At 46.3% G+C, this 25,506-nt stretch overlaps 1 protein-coding gene and 1 long non-coding RNA gene across 5 annotated transcripts in view; both read right to left on the bottom strand.

Moving 5' to 3' along the window:
* PRDX1 (peroxiredoxin 1) overlaps positions 1-25,506 on the bottom strand; it is a 35,326-nt gene that overhangs the window by 4,347 nt on the left and 5,473 nt on the right. The window contains 7 exon segments of one of the 3 annotated variants that reach the window (NM_001445007.1): positions 3,130-3,260; positions 3,571-3,693; positions 4,041-4,194; positions 5,915-6,031; positions 11,858-11,925; positions 13,223-13,343; positions 21,291-21,402. In NM_001445007.1, the coding sequence (NP_001431936.1) occupies positions 3,130-3,260; positions 3,571-3,693; positions 4,041-4,194; positions 5,915-6,020 (514 nt within the window). In that variant the 5' untranslated portion in view covers positions 6,021-6,031; positions 11,858-11,925; positions 13,223-13,343; positions 21,291-21,402. 3 annotated transcript variants of the gene reach the window in all.
* Positions 11,598-25,506, bottom strand: part of LOC102165936 (uncharacterized) — a 19,382-nt gene continuing 5,473 nt past the window's right edge. The window contains 3 exon segments of one of the 2 annotated variants that reach the window (NR_201447.1): positions 11,598-11,925; positions 13,223-13,343; positions 20,119-20,170. This is a non-coding gene — a long non-coding RNA (uncharacterized LOC102165936). 2 annotated transcript variants of the gene reach the window in all.

Raw genomic sequence — 25,506 nt, 5'->3', positions numbered from 1 at the left:
AGCTCTATCTTTGTGCTAAATCTCATTCCCCACCAGGGGGCAGGCTCAGCAGCTGTCCCTTCAGTGCAGAGTTAAACACACACATGCTTCTGCAAATGGTGCCTTCAGACCAGTGCTGATTCCCATTATCTATGAACCTTCCATTCTAGCCAAACTAGTACTTTTGGGTCCCGCAAAAAAACACCACTAGTCCAGACTCTTAACTTTCACCTCCTTTAACTCACAAGATCAGAGCTGAAACAAGCCTCATTTAGAGCTATTACGAACTACTTATCTTCTAAAAAAAATGAGCTGTAGGAGTCCTCATCGTGGCTCAGTGTCATCAAACGCAACTAGTATCCATGAGGACCCAGGTTTAATCTCTGGCCTTGTTCAGCAGGTTAAGGATCTGGCGTTGCCATGAGCTGTGGTGTAGGTCACAGACTTGGCTCATATCCCTCGTTGCTGTGGCTTTGGTGTAGGCCAGCAACTATAGCTCTGATTCGACCCCTAGCCTGAGAACTTCTATATGCCACAGGTGTGGCCCTAAAACGACAAAAAATAAATAAACAATAAGATGTACCGAGACAGAAATTTGTATAAGTCATTCTGTGTACTTGGTGTCAGTAGCACTTACAAAACTATCTTATCCTCAATTACATTAATCTGGGGTGGGGGTAGGGTTCAAGATCCCCTTCTACAGACCCAGTATTGGCAGCACTCTGAGGAGATGCGTTCTTAAATCTAAACTCTTAGTTAGGATAAGGCTGTCTCATTCCAGCAGCAAATACACTGGGCGGAGGTGGGGAAATACCAAAAGCCACAGCCTTGGGAGTTCCTATTGTAGCTCAGCGGTAATAAACCCAATCAGTATCCATGAGGATGCAGATTCAATCCCTGGCCTCACTCAGTGGGTTAAGGATCCAGCATTGCTGTGGTTGTGATGGAGGCCAGCAGTTGTAGCTCCGATTCATCTCCTAGCCTGGGAACTTCCATATGCCACAGGTGGGGCCATAAAAACCAAAAAAAGAAAAAAAAGCCACATCCTTACAAATTCAAAGGATGGGATCAAGTGCTTCAAGACTTTATGAAAACAAAGGGAGTTCCCATCATTGCACAGCGGAAACGAAGCCAACTAGGAACCGTGAGGTTGCAGGTTCAATCCCTGGCCTCACTCAGTGGGTCAAAGATCACAGCGTTGCCGTGAGCTGTGGTGTATGTACATGGCAGACACGGCTCGGATTCTGTGTTTCTGTGGCTCTGGTGTAAGCCGGCAGCTGTAGCTCCAATTAAACCCCTAGTCTGGGAACCTCCACATGCCACGGGTGCAGCTCTAAAAAGCAAAAAAAAAAAAAAAAAAAAAACTTTGTGAAAACATGGTAATGATACTATATAAGAAAAGAGCTCAGAGTTCCCATCATGGCTCAGTGGTTAACGAATCCGACTAGGAACCATGAGATTGTGGGTTTGATCCCTGGCCTTGCTCAGTGGGTTGAAGATCCGGCGTTGCCCTGAGCTGTGGTGAAGGTTGCAGACGCGGCTCAGATCTGGCGTTGCTGTCTGTGGCTGTGGTATAGGCTGGCAGCTGTAGCTCTGATTTGACCCCTAGCCTGGGAACCTCCATATGCCTCAGGAGCGACCCTAAGGCAAAAAGCCAAAAAAAGAACAAAAAAAAGAAAAGAGCTAGAGCAGTGAAAAGGAGGACCTACACTCTAGCAATGCTACATTAAAAAAAAAAACAAATTGAATCTGCTCAGTCACAGATTTTACAAGGACAGACTCACAAAAACATTATCTTTGGGGAGATTTTTTTTTACATTTAGGTTTTTGGAGGATTTTTTATTGGGTTTTTGGTTTTTTTTTAGGGGAGCACCTGTGGCATGCTTTAGTTCCCAGACTAGGGGTCAAATCGCAGCAGCAGCTACCAGCCTACACCATAACAACAGCAACGAAGGATCTGGGCCACATCTTTGACCTACACCACAGCTCATGGCAATGCTGGATCCTTATCCCACTGAGCAAGACCAGGGATCAAACCCACATCCTCATGGATACTGATCAGGTTCTTAACACACTGAGCCATGTCGGGAACTCCCATTTTTCTTGGTCTTGGTCTTTGCTTTTTGCCAGGCCATGCGGCAACTTGATGTGAGGACAACCAGAGCTACAGCACTGAAAACGCCAAGTCGTAACCACTAGACCATGAGAGAACTCCCACAAAAACATTCTTTGATCCTGAAACAATGAAGAATCTTGATATTTCACTTCAAACTCCCTAGCCCTAACTCCTCCTTTAAAATAACTTTTATATTAAACATTTATATAATTTGGTATTTGGTGACTACAATTCTTACAAATAGGGCAACCACATCACACCACAGAATGGATTCTTTAGAAGATAGAAAGTATTAATTGTTATCTGCCTATTGTCTTCGGTTAAGTTATCTTAGTCCAATTTTTATTTCCCAAATCTCAAAACTTGTTTAAAACCCTAATAAAACAAGTATCATCTAAAGAATATGGTCTTCTCCCAATAAACGACTGTCAAGAACAGCCCACTTCTCTAGATGGGAGTCTCGATCTTTTTTGGTTGTGCCCTTATACACCTAGGAGATGCTCCTACATTCCTTTAACAAGTTGACTCAGCAGCAGTGAGCGATTCTAAATGAGCAGGGCAGGAGCTGGGAATACCAGCTGAAACAAAAAGCCTTTACATTCTCCTCCCCAAGCCTTTCCACTACCCCACCACACCCACCCACAGTAATCCAAAGACTGCAAATGCCCTTTTTTTGTTGTTCTTTGCCTTTTCCAAGGCCACTCCCGCGGCATATGGAGGTTCCCAGGCTGTAGCCACCAGCCTATGCCAGAGCCACAGCAACACAGGATCCGAGCCGCGTCTGCGACCTACACCACAGCTCACGGCAATGCCGGATCCTTAACCCACTGAGCAAGGCCAGGGATCGAACCTGCAGCCTCATGATTCCTAGTCAGATTCGTTAACTGCTAAGCCATGACATGACAGGAACTCCCCATAAAGACTGCAATTTCTTAAAGAGACATAAAAATTCTTTTCTTATCTGGTAGACTTTGTTCCTTCCATTCTCCCCACCCCACCATTCTGCTGTCCTATTAGCAGGCGACCTGGCTTACCTTCCCCATGTTTATCAGTGAACTGGAAGGCCTGAACTAGTCTCAGAGTCTCATCCACGGAGCGGCCAACAGGAAGGTCATTTATGGTGATCTGTCGAAGAATACCTTTATCGTCAATGATAAAAAGGCCCCTAGAGAGAAAACAGTCAAGGTATGAGGGAGACGGCAGTTTTAGAATCGGCTCTGTTAGAGCAGAGCAGAAACTGAAATGGGGTGGTCTCTGGCACTTACACGGGCCTTCCTTCCCCTTAGGCCCTCAGGCCTAAAGAATGAAAGGAGACTATGAACGATCAGTGATGTACGTCAATTCCCTCCACAAAACAGGAAAAAAATGAAATCAGAATTCTCTACAGATCAGGGCTCTACCTTTCCAATAAAAACCTTGAGCCAATCAGATGACTCTCTTGATGACTGTCAGTCAGCTCCCGCGCAGGTTTTTACCTGAATGAGATGCCTTCGTCGGCCTTCAAGACCCCGTAGTCCTGCGCAATGGTGCGCTTGGGGTCTGATATCAAGGGAATGTTCATGGGTCCCAGTCCTCCTTGCTTCTTGGGGGTGTTGATCCTACAAGCAAAAAAAATCAATCACATTCATTCAAATTCTTCTGTAGCAAAAGCATTAACTGTATTTATTCCTTCCCATTTCCAACCTTCCTAATCTAACTCCCCAAACGCTGCATGCTTTTCCCAGCAAAGTAAACAGCTAAGGACAATTAAAGTCACCAGGGTACATGCAGTCTCAACCCAAGCTGCCAGGTAATAAGAGAACAACAAGAGGAAGTCAAAACACCTTTGCACTCCTTCCATGAGGAGCCAGAGGCCAATACTTGAGAAAGTCTATTGCCAAAGCTGCCCAGTCCCGGTCACTGCTCAGTTCAAAAGTCCACGTGCCAAATGGACCAAGAGATTTACCAGGCCAGATGACAGAAGTGAGAATCCACAGAAGCACCAATCACTTGGCAGTTGAGTTTCTTAAATTCTTCTGCCCTCTCACTGAAAGCAATGATCTCCGTGGGGCACACAAAGGTGAAGTCAAGTGGGTAAAAGAAGAACACCACGTATTTTCCTGGGGAAAAAAAAGGAGCCACAAATTAGCCTTCGAAACAGACTTCTTGCTTCATAGACAATGAAAACCTAAAGACATTTTCCTATGGAAAAAAAGAAAGATTTTTGTGTGTGTGTGTGTCTTTTCTAGGACCGCTCCTGCAGCATATGGAGGTTCCCAGGCTAGGGAGCCAATCGGAGCTGTAGCAGCCGGACTACACCACAGCCACAGCCACACAAGATCTAAGCCGCGTCTGTGACCTACACCACAGCTCACGGCAATGCCACATCCTTAACCCAGGGATCGAACCCGAAACCTCATGGTTCCTAGTCAGATTCATTAACCACTGAGCCACGACGGGAACTCCCAAGAAGCCTTTTTAAGTTGATTTCCTACGCGGCTCAGTGATAACCAGACTAGTAACCGTGAGGATGTGGGCTCCACCCCTGGCCTCGCTCAGTGGGTTGTTAAGAATCCGGCATTGCCATCAGCAGTGGTGTAGGTCCCAGACCCGGCTTGGATCTGGCATTGCTGTGGCTGTGGCGTAGGCCAGTGGCTATAACTCCGACTGGACCCCTAGCCTGGGAACCTCCATATGCCACAGATGTAGCCCTAAAAAAAAAAAGAAAAAAAAAAATTTCTCCTAGTAGGTAACAGGATTTCTAGCTGGAATTTTACTAAAGTTACTCTACCAACCTGCCAGGCAGCCTCTCACCACACCTAATGGGCTGAGCTGTTTGGAACAATTTCAAATATTCACTTATTTCCAAATAGCATCAATGCTTGAAAATCATAACTAGCTGTTCCTTTTTGAACTTCACTTTGAAAGCTAACACCATTCATCTAAACAAACTTCTCCAGGGCTCTGCCTAACAAGCTTCAGCAGGTCAAGCCCTGGCGGGCAAAGAGCAGCTCTTCCAAAACCTCATGGCTTTACCCTTGGGCCTGGGTCACCTCCCTAAGGTGCTACTTACTTTGTTTGCCAGGAGAAGCCTCCCTCCATAGGGCCCCACTGACCTGCTCATGTTCCAACCCCTATGTGAGATGTGCTAAGAAACCTAGTCATAAGATCTACCCAAAAGCTAACTCTAGGAACTGACTGCTATACCACTACAAAAGGTATACTTGACACCCGAGTTTCAGATTTGCATTCCAAGGAATCTATATTTTCAATTGTCTCAGAAGGCCCTGCTGCTCCAGGATTGCAAGGTTTAAAAAAAAAAAAAAAAAAAAAAAAAAGCCTCATGAGAATGCCAGGTGTCTACAATAAACTATAACAGAAAGGAGCTGTTCCAACTGTGACATCAACTCTTTTCTGAGGGCAAAGTAGTCAAAGGAATGTGCCTAAGCTCTCTGCCTAATAATACAGCAATTGTGACACATGCATTTCACAAACTGAACAGGCAGACTCATAGTTGCCACTATTTGAGCACTGAGATTTTAAATTGTTGAAGGCGTCTTACAACAAGATAAAGAGACTGAAAAGCAGTACCAGGAAGATAATCAAGATAATATGTCCAGACATAATGAAGCGGTTGGGACTCAGGACATCTACCCTCTGACCACTGAGGATAAGGACCACTTCAACTCCACAGGAGACAACAGCCTCCTACCCCCGAAGACCTAAGAGACTTTAAAAATCACTTTACAATCAAACATGACAAGAAATTCAGACGTTAAACAAGCCATCTCTAGACTGTATTATAATTCCATATATTGAACCGAAGAGAATTACTTTTACCTTTGTAGTCAGATAGGCTGATATCTTTGAACTGACCATCTGGCATAACAGCAGTTGCTTTGAAGTGGGGGGCACGGTGCCCAATTTTGGCATTTCCTGAAGACATATTGCTATCAGCTGGAAAAAATAAAAAAGCAAATTAGAAACAAGCCTTTCTTTCTAGATAACCAGCAACCTTCATCTCCGTAGAGACTTAACTGTAGAACAATAAAGGAATTGTCCAGTGGTCCTGAATATACATTAACCTTTAGAACGCTAAGAAGCATGAGGCAAGATTTCCAACTTTTCAAACAAAAACATTACAGATCTCTGAATCTCAGCTCATTTTCATTTGAAAATAGCAATTTCTTTGTAAACTGAAGTTAAACTCTTGTTTTTTTCTGAACCATCACTTGTCCAATTGCATGTTCTTCTGTATTTTCATTAGACAGGTGCACAGAGAGAAGGAGGTGGAAACTCCCAAACCTAGACCCAAACGCACAATGCCATGAACACTCCGTGAACACTGAGCACCCGACTCTGAGAAGCTGCCATGTTACCCTCTTCTCTAGCCTGAGCCTTTGGAACACGGGAAGCACACTTAACCTTTTCCCGGTAGATGTGCACACACAGCACACACCCTAAAGCCAATCCAACTTCTGAGCGGCAAGACCAGGAGTCTGGCATGTGCTCAATTTCAAAACTTTAAGTGTTGTGTTTAAGGCCCAAAAGTCCTTTCAAAAATGGGTTTCTGACCTTGGGACTAAGATCCCGGGGCAATAACAAGTAGAACAAGAGTCAATTTCTTATGAAAAAGCAATGCTGCCTTGGATTCACCCAGGTCAAGGCCAAGACAAGAAGTCAAGATTTAACCCCATAAGCCATCGATTTGAAAGACCCAAAGAACTAATTTTTCAAGTCCCAAAGTTCTTGGTTCATAAAACCACAACCAAAAGAAACGTTGTGAGCATCGACTGTCAAACTTTTTTACTGGGTTAGCACCTTTAAATAATAAAACAAACAAGAAAAAACAACCAGTAAGACACGAAGCAACTTGGCAACCAAACATAGTATATGACCCTAACACTAACGGCCTTCTGGTCCAGACCTTCTTTTCCGGGTGCCCCCACGTCCACTAAAGCACAACCAATGGAGGGGGGGGGGAGGCTGCAGGACTTCCAGCCGACGAGGTCCCCTCAGGAAAGCTCCCCTTGAAGTTCCCCGGAGAAAACTACGCCCCCCCCCCCGAAAGGCCAATTCAAGTGGCTTCCTGCCACCCCCATCGTCCCTCCGCTGCACTTCGGAAGCACCAGGAGTCTTCACTAACGGCATTTAGAATCACCACAAACCCCATTCTGCACATGGAAAAAGATGGAGAAGGGAATCAGGACCCACGGCTACACTGGTGAGCATCAGGCACAGCCTCTTCCCCTCCTACACGACGGACGGGCAGTCTGTTTCTGACCAGTTTCTGAATCCGTCTTAGAAGCTTCGGGAACCCGTCCGCCCCGTAGGGGACCCCGTCACCACCCACCCGCCCCGACGGCCCCGCCAAGCCAATCAGCGCCCTCTGCTTGAGTTGCCGGGGGAAGAGGGGACGCAGGGCGCGGGCGGCGTCGGGGTTCAACCAGGCAGCTGTCCCGCAGGCAAAGGGGGTCCCATGTGAGGGTCCCTCTCCGGCAGAGCGTCCGCCCTGTTGAGCCGGGCGGGCCGGGAGGAAGAGAAGGAAGAGGAGGAAAAGGCAACGAGAGAGGAGTGGGGCGCTGCGGTCGGTCGGCTGAAGCCGCGCCGCCCACAAACTCACCAGTCCTCAAGCAGAAGCCACCGAGCGCAGCCAGGAAGCAGACACGCGAAGCACGCGCGGGGCGCTGCCTTTATAGCCCGTGAGGCTCTCGCGAGAGTCAGGGCGGGCCGGGGGTGCGGGCGGGGGAGACGGAAGGGGGATCTGGCCCCAGCACCGCCCCGACCCAACTCGCCCCGCAGGGATGACTCAGCGCTTTCCTTCCCTGGGGGCGGGCTCGGGTGGAGACAGTACCAATCCCCTCCTCGCCTTCGAGGGTTGAGGTGTCCGCGGAAGGCACCTTTTAGATCAATCACTTTCCTTCCCGATGCCTCCGTGAATCCAAGATTTGAGGCGGGGCGGGGGTGGGGGGAGTCCGTGCGCCTTGCCCTTCAAGCCCAAACCTGGGTAAAGGTCCTCACTGCTGCCCACGGAAGACCCCCCCCCCCAGTCGGGCCGGAGAAAGATCTATCCAAATATTTCTCAGATATTCCGCCCAGATTCCCACAACCTCTGCTCTAGTGCTGATCTCAGTAACCCAGATTGCTTAGACAGCCTCCCTTAATTGCTCTGTCTGACAGCGGGATGGCTGCTTTTCCATCTCCCTCTATGGGTTCCTACCTCTGCCTTCCCTTCCCATCCATTCCACTGCAGCTGGAGGGACTCTGAAATCTGACCATATTACTCACGCCTCTAATTTGTGGTTCCGAAAAACTGACCCTGTATTCTTGAGTTAAAACTCCTCACTGTCATTCTGTGTGACCTTCATGCAAGAGTCTTAATCTGTTAGCCTTACTCTTCTCCTCTGTAAAAATGGGAATGCACCACAAGTGTGGCCAAAAAGAAAAAATAAAAACAAGTAAATCCTTAAAAAAAAAAAAAAGAAAGGGAATGCTATTAACTCTTTGTTGAGATCATCTCTGTAGTTTATTTAGCACAGTACCTAGTTCTTTGCTCCTCTTTGTAACACCCAGAACAGAGTGTAGCTGTTTCACGCCTTCAGGCTCTTGCTCAAGCACAAAGAACCTGTTCCTATTTGGCCTAGAGAAAACGTATCTGAAGATAGCTGAAGCACTACTTCCTCTGGAACTCTTCTTTCACTCATCCCCAGAATTAACCATTCCCTCCTTCATGCCCAAACGATAACAACAACAAAAACCTTTTAGGTCATGGCTCAGTGGTTAACGATTCCGACTAGGAACCATGAAGTTGCAGGTTCAATCCCTGGCCTTGCTCAGTGGGTTAAGGATCCCGCGTTGCCATGAGCTGTGGTGTAGGTTGCAGATGCGGCTCGGATCCCGTGTTGCTGTGGCTCTGGCATAGGCCTGTGGCTACAGCTCCAATTCGACCTCTAGCCTGGGAACCTCCATATGCCGAGGGAGTGGTCCTAGAAAAGGCAAAAAGACAAAAACAAAAACAAACAAAAAAAAAAACCCACAAACCTTTAAAGCTAATTTACTTGTTTATGTGTTTACCTCTCCTTATTAGACTGACTTTCTGGAGGGTAGGGTTTGTTACATCCACCTCTGATTCCTCAAGTCACAACATAACAGCTGATATAAAATAGGAATGTTAAAAAAAAAAAAAAAAAAGGAATGTTTAAGAAATAATATTGTGTTCCCCTTTCTGCCCCCATCCCCCATTATTCTCCTAACTCCATTGGACCTTTATAGCAGGATAAGAAAGAGGGAAGTGCTGTGTCATGCTGGCTGGGCATCTCAATATTTGGAGGTATTTATCATCCTGCCATCAACAGAAGTGATTTTTTGTTTTTTCTTTCTCTGAGGCAGAACTGTTACTTGGGCATTATTCATTTCCTTTTTTTTTTCTTTTTTTTTTTTTTAATTGCTGTGGCCAAGGCTTTAGGGCTTTCTGGGGCCAGGGTTCTGCCTGTACCACAGCAGTGACCCGAGCTGCTGAGTGACAACACCAGATCCTTAACCCACTGCACCATAGGGAACTCATTTCCTTTTTTTTTTTTTTCCCTTTACATGTCCTTTTTTAATTTATTATCTTGAGTGTCATTATTGGCTCCCATTAGAAATTGTATTCACTGGTCTATGACTGATCCCAGGTGTCAAAACCAGCAGATATTGGATGTCCACAGGAAATCTGTAAAGCAATCATAGTATTCAGCTCATTTTATTTATTTATATATATATATATATATATATATATATATATTTTTTTTTTGGTCTTGTTTCGCCATTTCTTGGGCCACTCCGGCAGCATATGGAGGTTCCCAGGCTAGGGGTCGAATCAGAGATGTAGCTGCCGGCCTACACCACAGCTCACGGCAACGCCGGATCCTTAACCCACTGAGCAAGGGCAGGGATTGAACCCAAGACCTCATGGTTCCTAGCTGGATTCGTTAACCACTGCACCACGACGGGAACGCCTCAGCTCATTTTAGAAGCAGGAAAGGGTCATAGGAACGTGCTGTACATGTGTATTCTGACTGCTCTGTGATTACCACAATCCAACCTGGATTTTTTTTTTTAATAGTTATTTCCCCAATACAATTTTTTCCTACTGTACAGCATGGTGGCCCAATTACTCATTTCCTTCTTGAGGAGGCAGGGAGACCTAGAGGGTGAGAGCTTAATAGTGGATGGTTATTATTATGGGTAGGTTAAACCAACAACACATAGTCCTACTTCAGCCAAAAGAAAATTTCCATTTATTGTATCTACCATGCGCCAGGCCCTGGGCTGGGCGCTTAGGCTTACATGTCTCAGTTAAGAACCACAAGAGTGGAGGGAGTTCCCATTGTGGCTCAGTGGAAGCAAATCTGACTAGTATCCATGAGGACGGAGGTTCAATCCCTGGCATTGCTCAGTGGGTTAAGGATCCAGCGTTGCCATGAGCTGTGGTGTAAGTCACAGGCGCAGCTTGGATCTGGCGTGGCTGTGGCTGTGGCTATGGCATAGGCTGGTGGCTACAGCTCTGATTAGACCCATAGCCTGGGAACCTCCATATGCTGCAGGTGCGCCCCTAAAAAGCAGAAAGAAAGAAAGGGAAAGAAGAAAGGAAGGAAGGGAGGGGGGAGGGCAAGAAGGAAAGAAAGAAAAGAAAGAAAAAGAAAGAAAAGGAAGAGAGGGAGGGAGAGAAGAAGGAATACGCAAGATGCGTTTCCTTCAACAATACCCTTGGCACTGTGTGGTCCTGATACTACTGCATACCGTAGTCCATCGCCTCCTGAGTCCTGCATCCCTACACTTGCCAGCACCTTGTGATGGTGCCTTAATTCTCCCACTGCCTTTCTCTGTTCAGTCGAGCAGGAAACTTTCGTTCGTACAATGTCCTTCGACACCATCCGACCCTCACGTAGCTTAAAGCAGTAGTTGCATCACTGCACTGATTTGCTGTGGTAAACACTGTTGACAGACTTACCTACCAGCCATCGCCCCCTTCTTCATAACTAACTAGAAGCAACAGGTGAGGGCAATTCAGTAAGCGTAGAAAGCAGATGTCCTAGAATGGTGATCATTTTACCGTAAGGACTTACTAACCTAAGAGCAGCCTGTCATGAGAAAAATTATAAACCATTCAAGTGAAACCTATGAACCATTCACGTTAAACCTACAAACTAGTAAAGCTAAAGGCTTTAATGTGACGAACAACAAAGGCAATCATGGAAATAAAATCCCAGGGCAGCTCTCAGCTATGGTGATGAGGACACCCAGTTGACGCAAATTAGGCTTATGCTAATTTTTGTAATTATTGTTGAAAGAAAACCACTACATTTAACAGCTCTTGAAGAACGCTTGAATCCTTTAGTTTACAAGCATTCAATTTGTAAAATTATATTTGGGACACGCAAAGACCTGCAGATACCAATTTGAGAACCATTGCTATCCAGAATAATATGTTTGCTAGCATTGAACACGACTTAAGTAACAGATTAAACTCAGAGAGCAAGCTCAAATAGGGGATTAATTTTTGCCATTTCACAGTTAAGCAGTTGAAGGCTGTTATCACGAACCCAGACTTACACCTTTCTCTTCTCAAACCCCTAGCATGCAGCTTTTATTCTTACAAAATGTTACAAAATGTCTGCTCTACATCCAAATGCATCCATATATTCCAGGCAGGGAGAAGGAAAAAGGCAGCCACAAGTGTGGGGGGGACTCTAAAGAGGAGGCCGAGCAGTCCCAGAATCCCTCAGGTTGCAAAGCATTTACCCAAGTGTGTCACGTGGCTGCTTCTAACCCCGAAGGGAGGCTGGAAATTGTGTCTATCAGCTGAGATTCTGTTAGGAGAAAAGGAAGAAAGAATGCTATTAGACAGGCAACGGGTCTTGATAAATTTGAAAGGAGAGACAGGATTCCTGACTGTGGCCTATAAACATATGGAAATGCTAGGAAAAAAAAAGAATCTGAGTTGTTATTTTTTTTTCCCTACCCTTACTAGAGGTGGTAATTTGTTTTATTAAATTGCCTTCTATTTATTTGATCTATTTATTTATCTGCGGCATGCAGAAATTCCTGGTCCAGGGATTGAACCCATGCCAAGGCAGTGACAACACTGGATCCTTAACCCTCTATGCCACAAGGGAACTCCTTGCCTTTATTTATTTATTTATTTATTTATTATCTTTTTAGGGCCACACCCACAGCATATGGATGTTCCCAGGCTAGGGGTCGAATCAGAGCTATAGCCGCCAGCCTACACCAGAGCCACAGCAACACGAGATCCGAGCCATGTCTGCAACCTTCACTACAACTCACGGCAACGCCGGATCCTTAACCCACTGAGCAAGGCCAGGGATCAAACCCAAAACCCCATGGTTCCTAGTCGGATTCATTAACCACTGAGCCACGACGGGAACTCCCCCTTGCCTTTATTTATAATAAAGCCCTCTGTGTGGCACATCTTCAGAGGGTAATATTCACGTTATATTCTATGTGAATCGTGCCCCTGGAATTGGGGAACACAGCCACGCTATTTCTAATAATGCTTGAGGTATTGCAGACCTTTCATAAAGTGATATGTAACTTTAATTGGTTACTTATACAATTAAATATTTACATATGAACTGTTACTTGCTCAAAAAAATATAGAACCCTAGCCCTTCAGAATTGGAAGAAACCCCTGTTAACTAATTTAACAATTAAGTTCCCACTAGGTACTATGTACTACCCTAGGCTCCTCCATGCCCTGCACTGACCATGGAGCTTCACATCCAACCTTCCACCCATTACAAGAATTCTTTCATCAGGAGTTCCCACGGTGGCACCACTGAAACGAATCCAACTAATGTCCATGAGGATGTGGGTTCGATCCCTGGCCTTGCTTAGTGGGTTAAGGATCCAATGTTGCCGTGAGCTGTGGTGTAGGTTGCAGACGCAGCTCAGATCCTGCGTTGCTGTGGCTGTGGCGTAGGCTGGCAGCTGCAGCTCCAATTCAACTCCTAGCCTGGGAACTTCCACATGCCACGGGTGTGGCTCTAAAAAGCAGAAGAGAAAAAATTCCTCCATCGATAGGCCTAACAGTTCCCGGGCCTTGGCTTGAACACCTCAGTGATAGCACCTTTCTGCCTGGGTTACCTTCCTCCAGGTGTTGGTGTCCATGCTCTCTGTGACCCCCAGAAGTGGGCAGTGATTCAGCTGTGGAGGACTCTGTAGAACACAGGGGAACCGTCTCCTGTCTTTGTCTCCCCATCAAGTTCTGCAGTAGTTTGGGACACAAAAATAGATAACTGAGATCCCATGTAACTTCCTTCAGCCCTACTTTCCTCTTCATTAAAATGCTATGACAGGAGTCCCGCTGTGGTTCAGTTCTCACTGGGTAACACCCCCAACTAGTATCCATGAGGATACAGTTTCCAACCCTGGCATTGTTCCGTGGGTTAAGGATCCAGCGTTGCCACAAGCTTCAGCGTAAGTCACAGATCTGGCATTGCTGTGGCTGTGGTGTAAGCTGGCAGCTACAGCTCCAATATGACCCCTAGCCCTGGAACTTCCATGTGCCTAGGCTGTGGCCCTAAAAAGACCAAAAACAAAAACAAAAACACACGGTATGACAGTTATCTCTGACATAGATTAAGTGCTGAACACCAGATCATTCCTGGAGTTCTCTTGTGGCTCAGTGGGTTAAGGATCCAGCATTGTCACTGCTGTATCTCAGCTCAGGGCTGTGACTCAGGTTCAAACCCTGGCCCAGGAACTTCCATATGCCACGGGTGCAGCCAAAGAAGAAAAAAGAAAAAAACACAAGATCATTCCTATCACTGTCATTATCTTCTGTGTTAAAATTTGTTGGTTTGCTTTCAACCCAAGATTTGAGTCCCTCAAAAAATTGGAGTTCCCGTCGTGGCGCAGTGGTTAACGAATCCGACTAGGAACCATGAGGTTGCGGGTTCGGTCCCTACCCTTGCTCAGTGGGTTAAGGATCTGGTGTTACCGTGAGCTGTGGTGTAGGTCACAGACGCGGCTCGGATCCTGCGTTGCTGTGGCTCTGGCGTAGGCTGGTGGCTACAGCTCCAATTCGACCCCTATCCTGGGAACCTCCATATGCCGTGGGAGCGGCCCAAGAAATAGCAAAAAGACAAAAAAAAAAAAGAAATTACAACTTACTTCCACTCATATTTTTGGGTTTTATTTATTGATTTATTTGTGGCCACACCTAGAGCATGCAGAAGTTCCAGGGCCAGGGTTCAAACACGTGCCACAGCAGCAACCTGAGTCACAGCAGTGACAATACTGGACCCTTAACTCACTGAGCCACTGGGAAACTCCCTTATTTTGGGGTTTATCTTTACAAACCAATTCCTACATTTTCAATCAGATTCCAAACCTTAACGTATGATTTGGTATTTGTTATCGTTCCATCATTGTCCTGTTTTATACTAAGCAGTTGTTCATATGCTAAATGAGGTATGTATGTGTCTAGAATATGCAACTTGATTCTAGACTTAATTTTTTTTATTTAATGAATTTTGTTACATTTACAGGTGTACAAGGTAGTTAAGTTTTAATCCCTCCATACCTAATTAAAAATCAACATCAAATTGTTGGTTTTCCTTCTCTTTCTCCCATCTTCCTGTCCCTCCAATTTTAGGAGAGCTGGAATGAATGCACAGATACATCCAGACCAGAACAGTAAAGGGAAAATGCCCAAGCTGGATCAACAATGGTGTTGTTGTGGGGTTCCCTGCAAGGCTCAGTGGAAATGAATCTAACTAGCACCCACGAGGATGCAGGTTTGATCCCTGGCCTCACTCACTGGGTTAAGGATCCAGCATTGCCATGAGCTGAGGTGTAGGTCAAAGACTCAGCCAGCAGCTACAGCTCCGATTCGACCCCTAGCCTGGGAACCTCCATGTCCCGCAGACAGGCCCTAAAAAGACAACAAACAAACAAACAAGGGTGTAGCTGTAAGATAGAGAAGCAGGGGGACTTGCAGCTTACATTTATAGAATTAAAGTTGGATTTTTACCTCTAGCCTCCTCACACCTCAGAGACTAATGCTCAACCCCTCCCTTCCTTCCCTCCACCCAAATCCTTATAAACATAAACATTTATCAGTTATTTCTCAACTTCAATGTCATTAGCATGTTTTTTTGTCTTTTTAGGGCCACACCTGCAGCATACGGAGGTTCCCAGGCTAGGGGTCTAATTGGAGCTGTAGCTGCTGGCCTATGCCACAGTCATGGGAAAGCCAGATCCAAGCCGAGTCTTGCCTGCACCTCAGCTCGTGGCAATGCCGGATCCTTAACCCAGCGAGTGAGGCCAGGAATTGAACCTGCATCCTCGTGGATGCTGTCGGATGCATTTCTGCTGGGCCCCGACGGGAACGCGACGTTAACATTTTGAATCTGATAATTATTTGTGGATGGAGGGGTGTCCTGTGCATATTGGATATTGAGTAATATCTTGCCCTCTGGATGCCAGTAGCACCCCCTCCAATACATTGCTAAATGTCCCCTAGGGGACAAAATTGCCCCAGGTTGAGAACCTCTCAGCTAGAGAAAGTCAAACAAATGACTTGAGGACTCCTAGTCTATCTAACCTCCTGGCCCTTTGCCCTGGCTGGAACAGGGGAAAAAAACTTTTACTTCTTTCATGCATTCATACTTTGCTTCTAGTCATCTTGGCCAAAGCTTCCAGAAAAAATTGCCCCACTCATCAGAAGCGCTGCAATTAGGAGAGTAATGATGTTGGGCCCAGAAAGACCCACACCCATTGTAATGACTCTAGCTTGTTCTTCTGAGGGCTACTCTGCCACTGACAGATGGGAGAGAGACAGACAAAGGATAAAAGTCTCCAAGAAAGCACACAAACAGAAAAGGAGAGCTCTACCTCGGGGCGAGGCTTCACTGATTCATTCCTAGCCTCAGCCACACCTCTAACCACAGGTGGGATCCCGCCTGGCAGGCACCCTTAGTCATGTTCCCTTGGCCTCTGCAAGCCATGATATCTCAGCTAGAGGCATCTCCACATTCTTGCCTTCTACCTTCCCCAAAGGAACAGCAGGGCTGACAAGCAGACCCTAATCAGAAAACTCTAGGAGTTCCCATCGTGGCTCAGTGGTGAACGAATCCGACTAGGAATCATGAGGTTGCGGGTTTGATCCCTGGCCTCGCTCAGTGGGTTAAGGATCTGGTGTTGCCTTGAGCTGTGGTGTAGGTCGCAGATGCGGCTCGGATCTGGCATTGCTGTGGCTCTGGCGTAGGCTGGCGGCTACAACTCCGATTGGACTCCTAGCCTCAGAACCTCCATATGCCACAGGAGCGGCCCAAGAAATGGCAAAAAGAAAAAAAAAAAAAAAGGAAATCTCTAAGCTAAGACCTGAGTGGGACAGCAGGCAGGGCCATCATCCCAAATGGTTGCACAGTTTGGGCCACTGACCTAAGCAGTTCTTAATGTATACCAGGGTAGAGGTTGGCCCTTTCTAATTCTGAAGTAACACAATTTAAAAAAAAACCAAAAAACCTTCATATGCTATAAACCAGAAGATTTATCTCTCCTGTCTTCTGTTCTTCAATTTAAGTAACTCCATTTCCCTCGCTGCTCATTATGTGACACGCGTTCTCACGCCCTTGCTGTTCTCTCCCCATAGCGTTTAGCTCCGCTTCGCGTTTGGCATAACGTTCCTTATCCTGACACGCAGCCCCTCCACCATCCATCACCTTGTCTCTCCTCCTTCACAGGAACCACAAGCTGCTCTAACCATAAAGTGCTATGTGCAGTCCTCGACTGTACCCCACACATCCTTTCCTTGACTCTTGGTCGCCTGGCTCCTGCTTAGCTCTCCAAATCGGGCTAACGTGTCAACATTCTGGGATACCTCTCCGGACAACCTCCCCATGCGTGATCTGATTTTTAGTGCTCCTCCCCCTACATTTCTGCCCAAACCTGTGCTTATTTCTATCACACTGGCACTTATCACATCATTCTGTAATTACTGATTTTTTTCTCTCCCCCCCCCCCCAGGAGACCATGTTATGGTGATAGTAGGTACTTCACAGCATTGAAGAGAACCAGATCGAGAAGCATTGCATTGGATTGTCCATTCTTTGAGAGCAGGGCCACATGGGCACCTTAGTACCTCCAGCATCCAGCATATGGCCTGTAAGCAACTGGTGCTCAATAAATGTGGAATATGCATGAATGCCTCAGGCAGGGGGAATTGGTCTCAGGCGACTGGTCACATATTTGGTGATCTTATCTTTGAGTGTCAGCCTACACCACAGCCACAACAACGCCAGATTCTTAATCCACGGAGCAAGGCCAGGAATTGAACCTGCATCCTTATGGATACGAGTTGGGTTCATTACCCCTGAGTTACAATGGGAAGTCCCAATTGAAATATAGTTGATATACAATATTATGTTAGTTTCAGCTGCTCTGCATAGTGATTTGACATTTGCATCCACTATGAAACGGTCACCAGGATGCCTAGTAACTATCCGTCCCTGTACAAGTTTATGACAACATTATTGACCATATTCCCTACATTGTGTATTACATCCCGGGGCTTTTTTTGTTTTTAACTGGAGCTTTGTATTTCCTTTTTTTTTTTTTTTTTTTGTCTTTTTGCCTTTTTTCTAGGGCCGCTCCCGTGGCATATGGAGGTTCCCAGGCTAGGGGTCCAATCAGAACTGTAGGCGCCGGCCTACACCACAGCCACAGCAATGCGGGATCCAAGCCGTGTCTTCAGCCTACACCACAGCTCATGGCAACGCTGGATCCTTAACCCACTGAGCGAGGCCAACGACTGAACACACAACCTCATGGCTCCTAGTCGGATTCGTTAACCACTGCGCCACGACGGGAACTCCTGTATTTCTTAATCCTCTCTACATATTTCATTCCCTACCTCCCATTTGTTGTCCATTTGTTCTCTGTATCTATGAGTATGTTTTCATTTTGTTTTATTTTTTTATTTTGCATATAAATGAAATCACATGGTATTTGTCTTTCTCTGACTTATTTTACTTAGCATAATAGCCTCTAGATCCGTTTATGATGTTGCAAATGGTAAGGTTTCATTTTTATGACTAAGTAATATTCCTGCATATATCTCATATATCTCATCATATATATACATATACATTTATATATATATCATTATATATATGGCACTTCTCTTTATCCATTCATCTATCACTGGACACTTAGGTTGCTTCCATATCTTGGCTATTATAAATAATGCTACAATCTTCATTACTGCACATGTATCTTTTTTTTTTTTTTTTTTTTTTGCTGCCCCAAGGCGTATGGAGTTCCCAGGCCAGAGATCAGATCCAAGCCCCAGGTGTGACCTATGCCAAAGTTGTGGCAACACCAGATCCTTTAACCAACTGAACCAGGCTAGGGAGCAAACCTGTGTCCCAGTACTACAGAGATGCCACCAATCCTGTTGCACCACACCAGGAACTCCCATGTATCTTTTCTGCTGTTATTTGTTTGTTTTTAGAGTCACTGGGGCGGCATATGGAAGCTCCTGGGCTAGGGGTCGAATTGGAGCTACAGCCACAGCAACACCGGATCTGAGCTGCGTCTTCCACCTATGCTGCTGCTTGTGGCAAAGCTGGATAACCCACTAAGCAAAGCCAGAGATTGAACCCGAATCCTCATAGACAGTATGTTAGGTTCTTAACCCACTAAGCCATGCGGGAACTCCCCATGTATCTTTTCCAATTAGTGTTTTTGTTTTCTTCGGGTAGGAGGGAGTTTTACTTCTACGGAATTAACCTGGGCCTGAAGACTTCCTCCTCCTTTCCAGAAAAAAAAAAAAAAAAAAAAAACTGCAGGCAAATTTTAAGTGTAAGAATAAGAATTGGGGAGGTCCCTGGTGGCCTAGTGGTTAAGGATCTGGCATTGTCACTGCTATGGCTCAGGTTCCATCCCTGGCCCAAGAACTTTCACATGTCATTGTCACAGCCAAAAAAGAAAAAAAACAAAAACATAAGAATTGGGCCCCTAATAGCTTTTACGTGAGAAAAGCTAACATGGAGATTTTCACAGGAAAATGTTTTGATCAGTAAGTGTTATAAGACAGATTTACTACTTCAGTCCCACGAAGGTTTCCAGATGGGGCCAGGCCAGAGAGTTGCAGAACTCTAACTAGCTACCAATTGGCCACATAAATAATAATAGCTTTTTGGGTTTTTTTGTTTTTTTGTTTTTTTTGCATTTTAGGGCCCCACCCTCAGCAAGTGGAAGTTCCCAGGCCAGGGGTCTAATTAGACCTACGTTGCCAGCCTGCACCACAGCTCACAGCAATGCCAGATCCTTAACCCACTGAGTGAAGCCAGGGACTGAACCTGCAATCTCATGGTTCCTATTCAGATTCATTTCCACTCTGCCACGACGGGAACTCCTAGTTCGGTTTATCCAATGTTCAGATCCTGAAATATTTCATCTAATGAAGAGACTATTCTGCCTCCTAGCGTCTTACTGGAAGTCCTGGCTTATGTGAAGCTTAACTAGTGGTTTTTTGTTGTTGTTTTTTGTTGTTTTTTTGCTTTTTAGGGCTGCACCTGCTGCATATGGAGGTTTCCACGCTAGGGGTCAAATCGCAGCTCTAGCCAATGGCCTATGCCACAGCCGCAGCAGCACCAGATCCTTTACCCACTGAGCAAGGCCAGGGATTGAACCTGCATCCTCATGGATGCTAGTCAGATTCGTTAACCACCGAGCTATGACAGGAACTCCTTAACTAGTGTTTATTGAGTTCCTACTCTTTTACTTCTGGGGACCATGAAATCTTAAGATCCTTTTACCCCTCAGAAATGGACTCAAATATCCCTCCTCTAATTGACACAACCGAAGGGCTTGGCTATAGCTGGTCTAGGACTAACAGGATAGCCTTATAGCAAAGGCGTATCTGCTAGATTCCCTAGAAAAAGGAAATCATAAGCCCAAATCCAGCACTAGCAGAGCTCAGAGAAGTTGCCTTTCTTATCCTAATGAAGTAAGAAGGGGACAGAATGTACCTAGGGCCTTAAACCTCACCCACGTTCCGCCTGGAGGAGGAAGTGCAGGCTCCAGTGCAGGTGTCTGACTCCTGGGCTCTGTCATGGCTGTGCCAGGGGTGGAGAAAAAAATGCCCATCCCACCCCAGGCTCATGGCCAGCCTCCTCCCCCATCTTGCACAACATTGGTCCAGAAGCAGAAACTGGCCCCCTGGCCGTTTGAAGCCGTAGAACTTTGATCTTTGCATCTGCATGAACTGAGTATACCTAGGGCCAACTCCACTTTTGTTAACCTCCTTTTTGTTTTTTGCTTTTTTTTTGGTCCCACTTAATAACATATTCTGGACATTTTTCCACTACACTAATTACACAGGTATTTTATCCTGTGGCTGTATCATTTTTATTGTTTGGATGCACTATAATTTATTTTGCCAATTTCCGTCTTATGAACATTTGGGTAAATTTTCTATCCTCTAAACAGCACAATAAACATTTTCGTCACTCTGTAATTATTCCCTTTGACTAAATTCCTTAAAAGTGCTAGATCAGAAAGCATGTTGGAAGGGATGCACATTAAAATTTTTAATATAGGAGTTCCCGTCATGGCGCAGTGGTTAACGAATCCGACTAGGAACCATGAGGTTGCGGGTTCGGTCCCTGCCCTTGCTCAGTGGGTTAACGATCCGGCGTTGCCGAGAGCTGTGGTGTAGGTTGCAGACGCGGCTCGGATCCCACGTTGCTGTGGCTCTGGTGTAGGCCGGTGGCTACAGCTCTGATTCGACCCCTAGCCTGGGAATCTCCATATGCCGCGGGAGTGGCCCAAGAAATAGCAAAAGACAAAAAAATAAATAAATAAATAATAAATAAAATTTTTAATATATATTACCAATTATCCCATAGAAAATTATACTATTTTGCACTCCCATCAATAGTAGATCCCTTTTGGAGTTCCCATTGTGGCTCAGTGGTTAATGAATCCAACTAGGAGCCATGAGGTTGTGGCTTCAATCCCTGGCCTCCCTCAGTGGGTTAGGGATCCGGCATTGCTGTGAGCTGTGGTGTAGGTCACAGACGCAGCTCAGATCTGGTGTTGCTGTGGCTGTGGTGTAGGCCGGAGGCTACAGCTCCGATTAGACCCCTAGCCTGGGAACCTCCATATGCCACGGGCGCGGCCCTAGAAAACACACACATACACAAAAAGAATCCAAGTGCGGTGGCTTGGGTCTCTGAGGAGGTAGAGGAGATTCAATCTGGCCCAGCGCATGGATTAAAGAATCCAGTGTTGCCACAGCTGCTGGCAATTCCCTAAAAAGCAAAAGAGAGAGAGAAAGAAGAAAGAAACTCTATATTCAAACCTTTAAACCACCTGAAATTTACTTTTGTGTCTAGTACAAGGCAAGAATCTAAAACTTTGTTTTCCCCCCAATGGTTTAGCCAATTATCCCAGACTTTCTTTTTCTTTTCTTTTTAGGGCTGCACCCTCTGCATATGGAAGTTCCCAGGCTAGGGGTCCAGTCGGAGCTGCAGCGACCAGCCTACACCATAGCCACAGGCACAGCAACCCCAGATCCAAGCCGCATCTGCAAACTACACCACAGCTCATGGCAACGCCAGATCCTTACCCACTGAGTGGGGTCCCCATGGATACTAGTTGGGTTCGTTACTGCTGAGCCACAATGGGAACTCCTACCCCAGACATTTTAATGTGGCATCTAAGGCTCTTTGTGAACCAGCCTCATCTTACTTCTCCAATGTCATCTCCCACTTGTCTCCCTGAAACTCTGTGTGTTCTCTTCTTTTTTTCCTCTGTGCTCTCTTTTTATCAAACCACATGGAGTTCCTAGAATGTAACATCCTGCTTCATTCCTCCACAACTTAACACATCCTCTGCCCAGGCTGCCCTTCCCCAAACCAACAACTATTTATCTTTTCAGAAAAGTCCTGCCATACCCTAAGTATCATTAAATGTTTGTCAGTTGAATGAATACATAAATCACTTCTACCCACTTGTAGCCAAAGGAGCCTCTGTGGGAGACATGTGCAATGCAAAGACGGAAAATAGGGAAGTGCAGCTGACAGGGGAAATCCACACTGCCCCATGACTTAGGCGGTCTGCTTCCTGCTGTGGTTCTGCCCTTGCCTTGCCAGGCTCGCCCACAGGGCTTCCTCCTCTTCCCCTCCCTTTTCCAGCCCCAGGCAAACGCTTTCCATTGGCTGCAGCCTCCTTTCCGCCACTTCAGTGGGGCATGGATCTTCGGGACTCTGATTCCTGCCCTGATACACATACAGTTTCTGTGCCAGCAGCCAGGGCTCCACATAACTGTGTGTGCACACAGGTGTGCGTGTGAGAGAGACACAGAGAGAGGAGAGAGTGCAACCCTTCCACAGAATCTTCTCGCATTCAGGAGTCCTGCTCTCTCTCTCAGGTCTGGGGAGCCATTCCAGCAGCTTCACTAGTGGGGAGGGAATGGTCGCACCTACCCCAACCCAGCCTGCAAACAGTCTGCTCTCAATACAAATACTGATCACAACCATTCATTAAATTTCTACGATGTACCACCAGGCTCTTGACATCGACTGCTCTGTTTAATCCCAAAACACATCCTCAAGGTAGGTGTTAAAATCTCTGTCTCACAGATGAGGAAATTTGCTCAGGGTCACATGGCTACTAAGGGGTATATCACGGATTTAAACATAATTGTATGTAATTGACAACCATCCTGGTTGATTCACAGCCCATCTAGTTGAGCAGCTTGCACCCGCGGCATATGCAGGTTCCCGGGCTAGGGGTCAAATCAGAGCCGTAGCTGCCGGCCTACACCACAGCCGCAGCAACACCAGATCTGAGCCGTGTCTGTGACCTACACCACAGCTCATGACAATGCCAGATCCTTAACCCACTGAGCAAGGCCAGGGATCGAACCTGCATCCTCATGGTTACAAGTCAGATTCGTTTCCCATGAGCCACGACGGGAATTCCTCTCCAATTATTTTCTTTTTTTTGGCTTTTTGCCATTTCTTGGGCCACTCCCGTGGCATATGGAGGTTCCCAGGCTAGGGGTCTAATCGGAGCTGTAGCCGCCGGCCTATGCCAGAGCCACAGCAACGCGGGATCCGAGCCACGTCTGCAACCTACACCACAGCTCACAGCAACGCCAGATCGTCAACCCACTGAGCGAGGCCAGGGATCGAACACGCAACCTCATGGTTCCTAGTCGGATTCGTTAACCACTGAGCCACGACGGGAACTGCTCTTTCTTTCTTTTCTTTTGGCTGCTCCCGCAGCATATAAAATTTCCTAGGCCAACAATCAAACCTATGCACCAGTGACCCAAGCTGCTTCGATGACAATACTGGACCCTTAATCTGCTGCACCACAGAAGAACCCCTGTTCTGTGACAATTTTTTTTCTCTTTTTTTTTTTTGTCTTTTCTAGGGCTGCACCTGTGGCATATGGAAGTTCCCAGGCTAAGGGTTGAATCAGAGCTGTAGCTGCCAGCCTACACCACAGCCACAGCAACGCCAGATCCGAGCCACGTTTGTGACCTACACCACAGCTCACGGCAATGATGGATCCTTAACCCACTGAGTGAGGCCAGTGTTCGAACCCACAACCTCATGGTTCCTAGTCAGATTCATTTACGCTGCACCATGATGGGAACTCCCCATTTAATTCTTGTACCTGTGGATAAATATTACTTATTTTCAGAATAAATACAGTTCAATATAAATTCCATTCTTTTTTTTTTTCTTTTCTTTGTCTGCCCCAGAGTATACGGAGTTCCCAGGCCAGGGATCAGATCCAAGCCACAGTTTCGACCTACACCTCAGCTGTGGCAATGCCAGGTCCTTAACTCACTGTGCCAGGTTGGGGATTGTAGTTGCAAATGTGGCCTCCGTACACCAGCACAAATTAAGTCTGGGAGACAGAGATTTGAGGAAGGGAAAGAGCAGCTTTATTGCTTTGCCAGGCAAAGGAGGACACAGCAGGCTAATGCCTCTAAACTATGTCCTGTCCAGAGAAGGGGTAGCAGGGGGTTTTATGGGTTTAGCTAGGAAGACAGCGTTATTGATTAAGGTGTCTATATTATTCTTTTTTTTTCGTTTTTTTTTTTTTAGGGCTGCACCCACGGCATGTGGAGGTTCCGAGGCTAGGGATGGAATTGGAGCTACAGCTGCCGGCCTACCCACAGCCACAGCAACACCAGATCTGAGCCTTGTCTGTGACCTACACCCCAGCTCACAGCAACACCAGATCCTTAACCTACTGAGCGAGGCCCGGGATTGAACCCATGTCCTCGTGGATACTAGTCAGGTTTGTTAACCACTGAGCCACAATGGGAATTCCTGTTTTAACTAGTTTTTAGCTGTAACGATATTTCCTAATCATTAGCTCTTAAGTCAGTCTTTTGAGGGGAGGCCTGGGAGACTAAAGGAAAGTTCTTTTATTTCAAAACACAAAGATTTAGCGTCTGGTTTCAGGATGGAACCCACATCCTTGTGCTGCAGAGATGCTGCCAATCCTATTGCACCACAGCAGGAACTCCTGTTGCTGGAACTCGGCCTCTGCTCACTGGTGCCAAATAGACAGAGTTTTTGGAGAAGGAGAAAAAATAGCTTTATTGCTTTGCCAGGCAAAGGAGGGTCACAGCAGGCTAATGCCTCAAAGACTGTGCCCCCCTTGGGGACACTGAGAGGTGGCTTTATAATTCAGGGAGTGAAAAATGGAGCCACATATTAGGATCAGGGTAACGGAGTTCCCAACGTGGTGCAGTGGAAACAAATCCGACTAGGAACCATGAGGTTGCGGGTTCGATCCCTGGCCTTGCTCAGTGGGTTAAGGATCTGGCGTTGCTGTGGCTGTGGTGTAGGCCCAGCAGTTATTGCTCTGATTGGACCTAAAAAGCCAAAGTAAAGGAAAAAAAAAACAAGGATCAGGGTAGAGGCAGGCTTGCATTGTTTTCAAAGCTGGTGTTCAGGGGTCTGGAGATCTTTTGGGAATAAAGAAGGCTTCATTAACATCTTCCATTTGTTGGGGGTTTTAGTTCTGTAGACTAACTGAAGGATATTGCCATCTATTGTCCTTAAGGAGGAACCAGGACCCTGCCCCCACAGCTGCACTGTTGTGTCTTAATTGTTCCTCTCTGGTCTCTGCATCCACCCCCTTCCGTGATTAGCAACTGTTTGAACCTGACCTTTGGAACTCAAGGAAGGTCATGGAGGCTGAAGTTAATTCCCTAAAAACAAGAAATGGGGGACACAGAAAGGCTTGTGTGCCCAGGAGCCCACAGGACCTGCTTGATTGAGCTCCCATCAATTCTGCGCTTTTCATTTTTATTGCCTTTTTCTTTTTTTGGTCTTTTTAGGGCTGCTCCTGCAGCATATGGAGGTTCCCAGTCTAGGGGTCTA

This window comes from Sus scrofa, chromosome 6 (assembly GCF_054392235.1).
Source record: "Sus scrofa isolate SSC_HxYL_T2T_F1_AM1 chromosome 6, Sscrofa_HxYL_maternal_Yorkshire_Landrace_v2.0, whole genome shotgun sequence".
Lineage (NCBI taxonomy): Eukaryota > Metazoa > Chordata > Mammalia > Artiodactyla > Suidae > Sus > Sus scrofa.
Note: the sequence above shows the minus strand (reverse complement) of the source record. Positions and strands in the feature narration are given on the sequence as shown.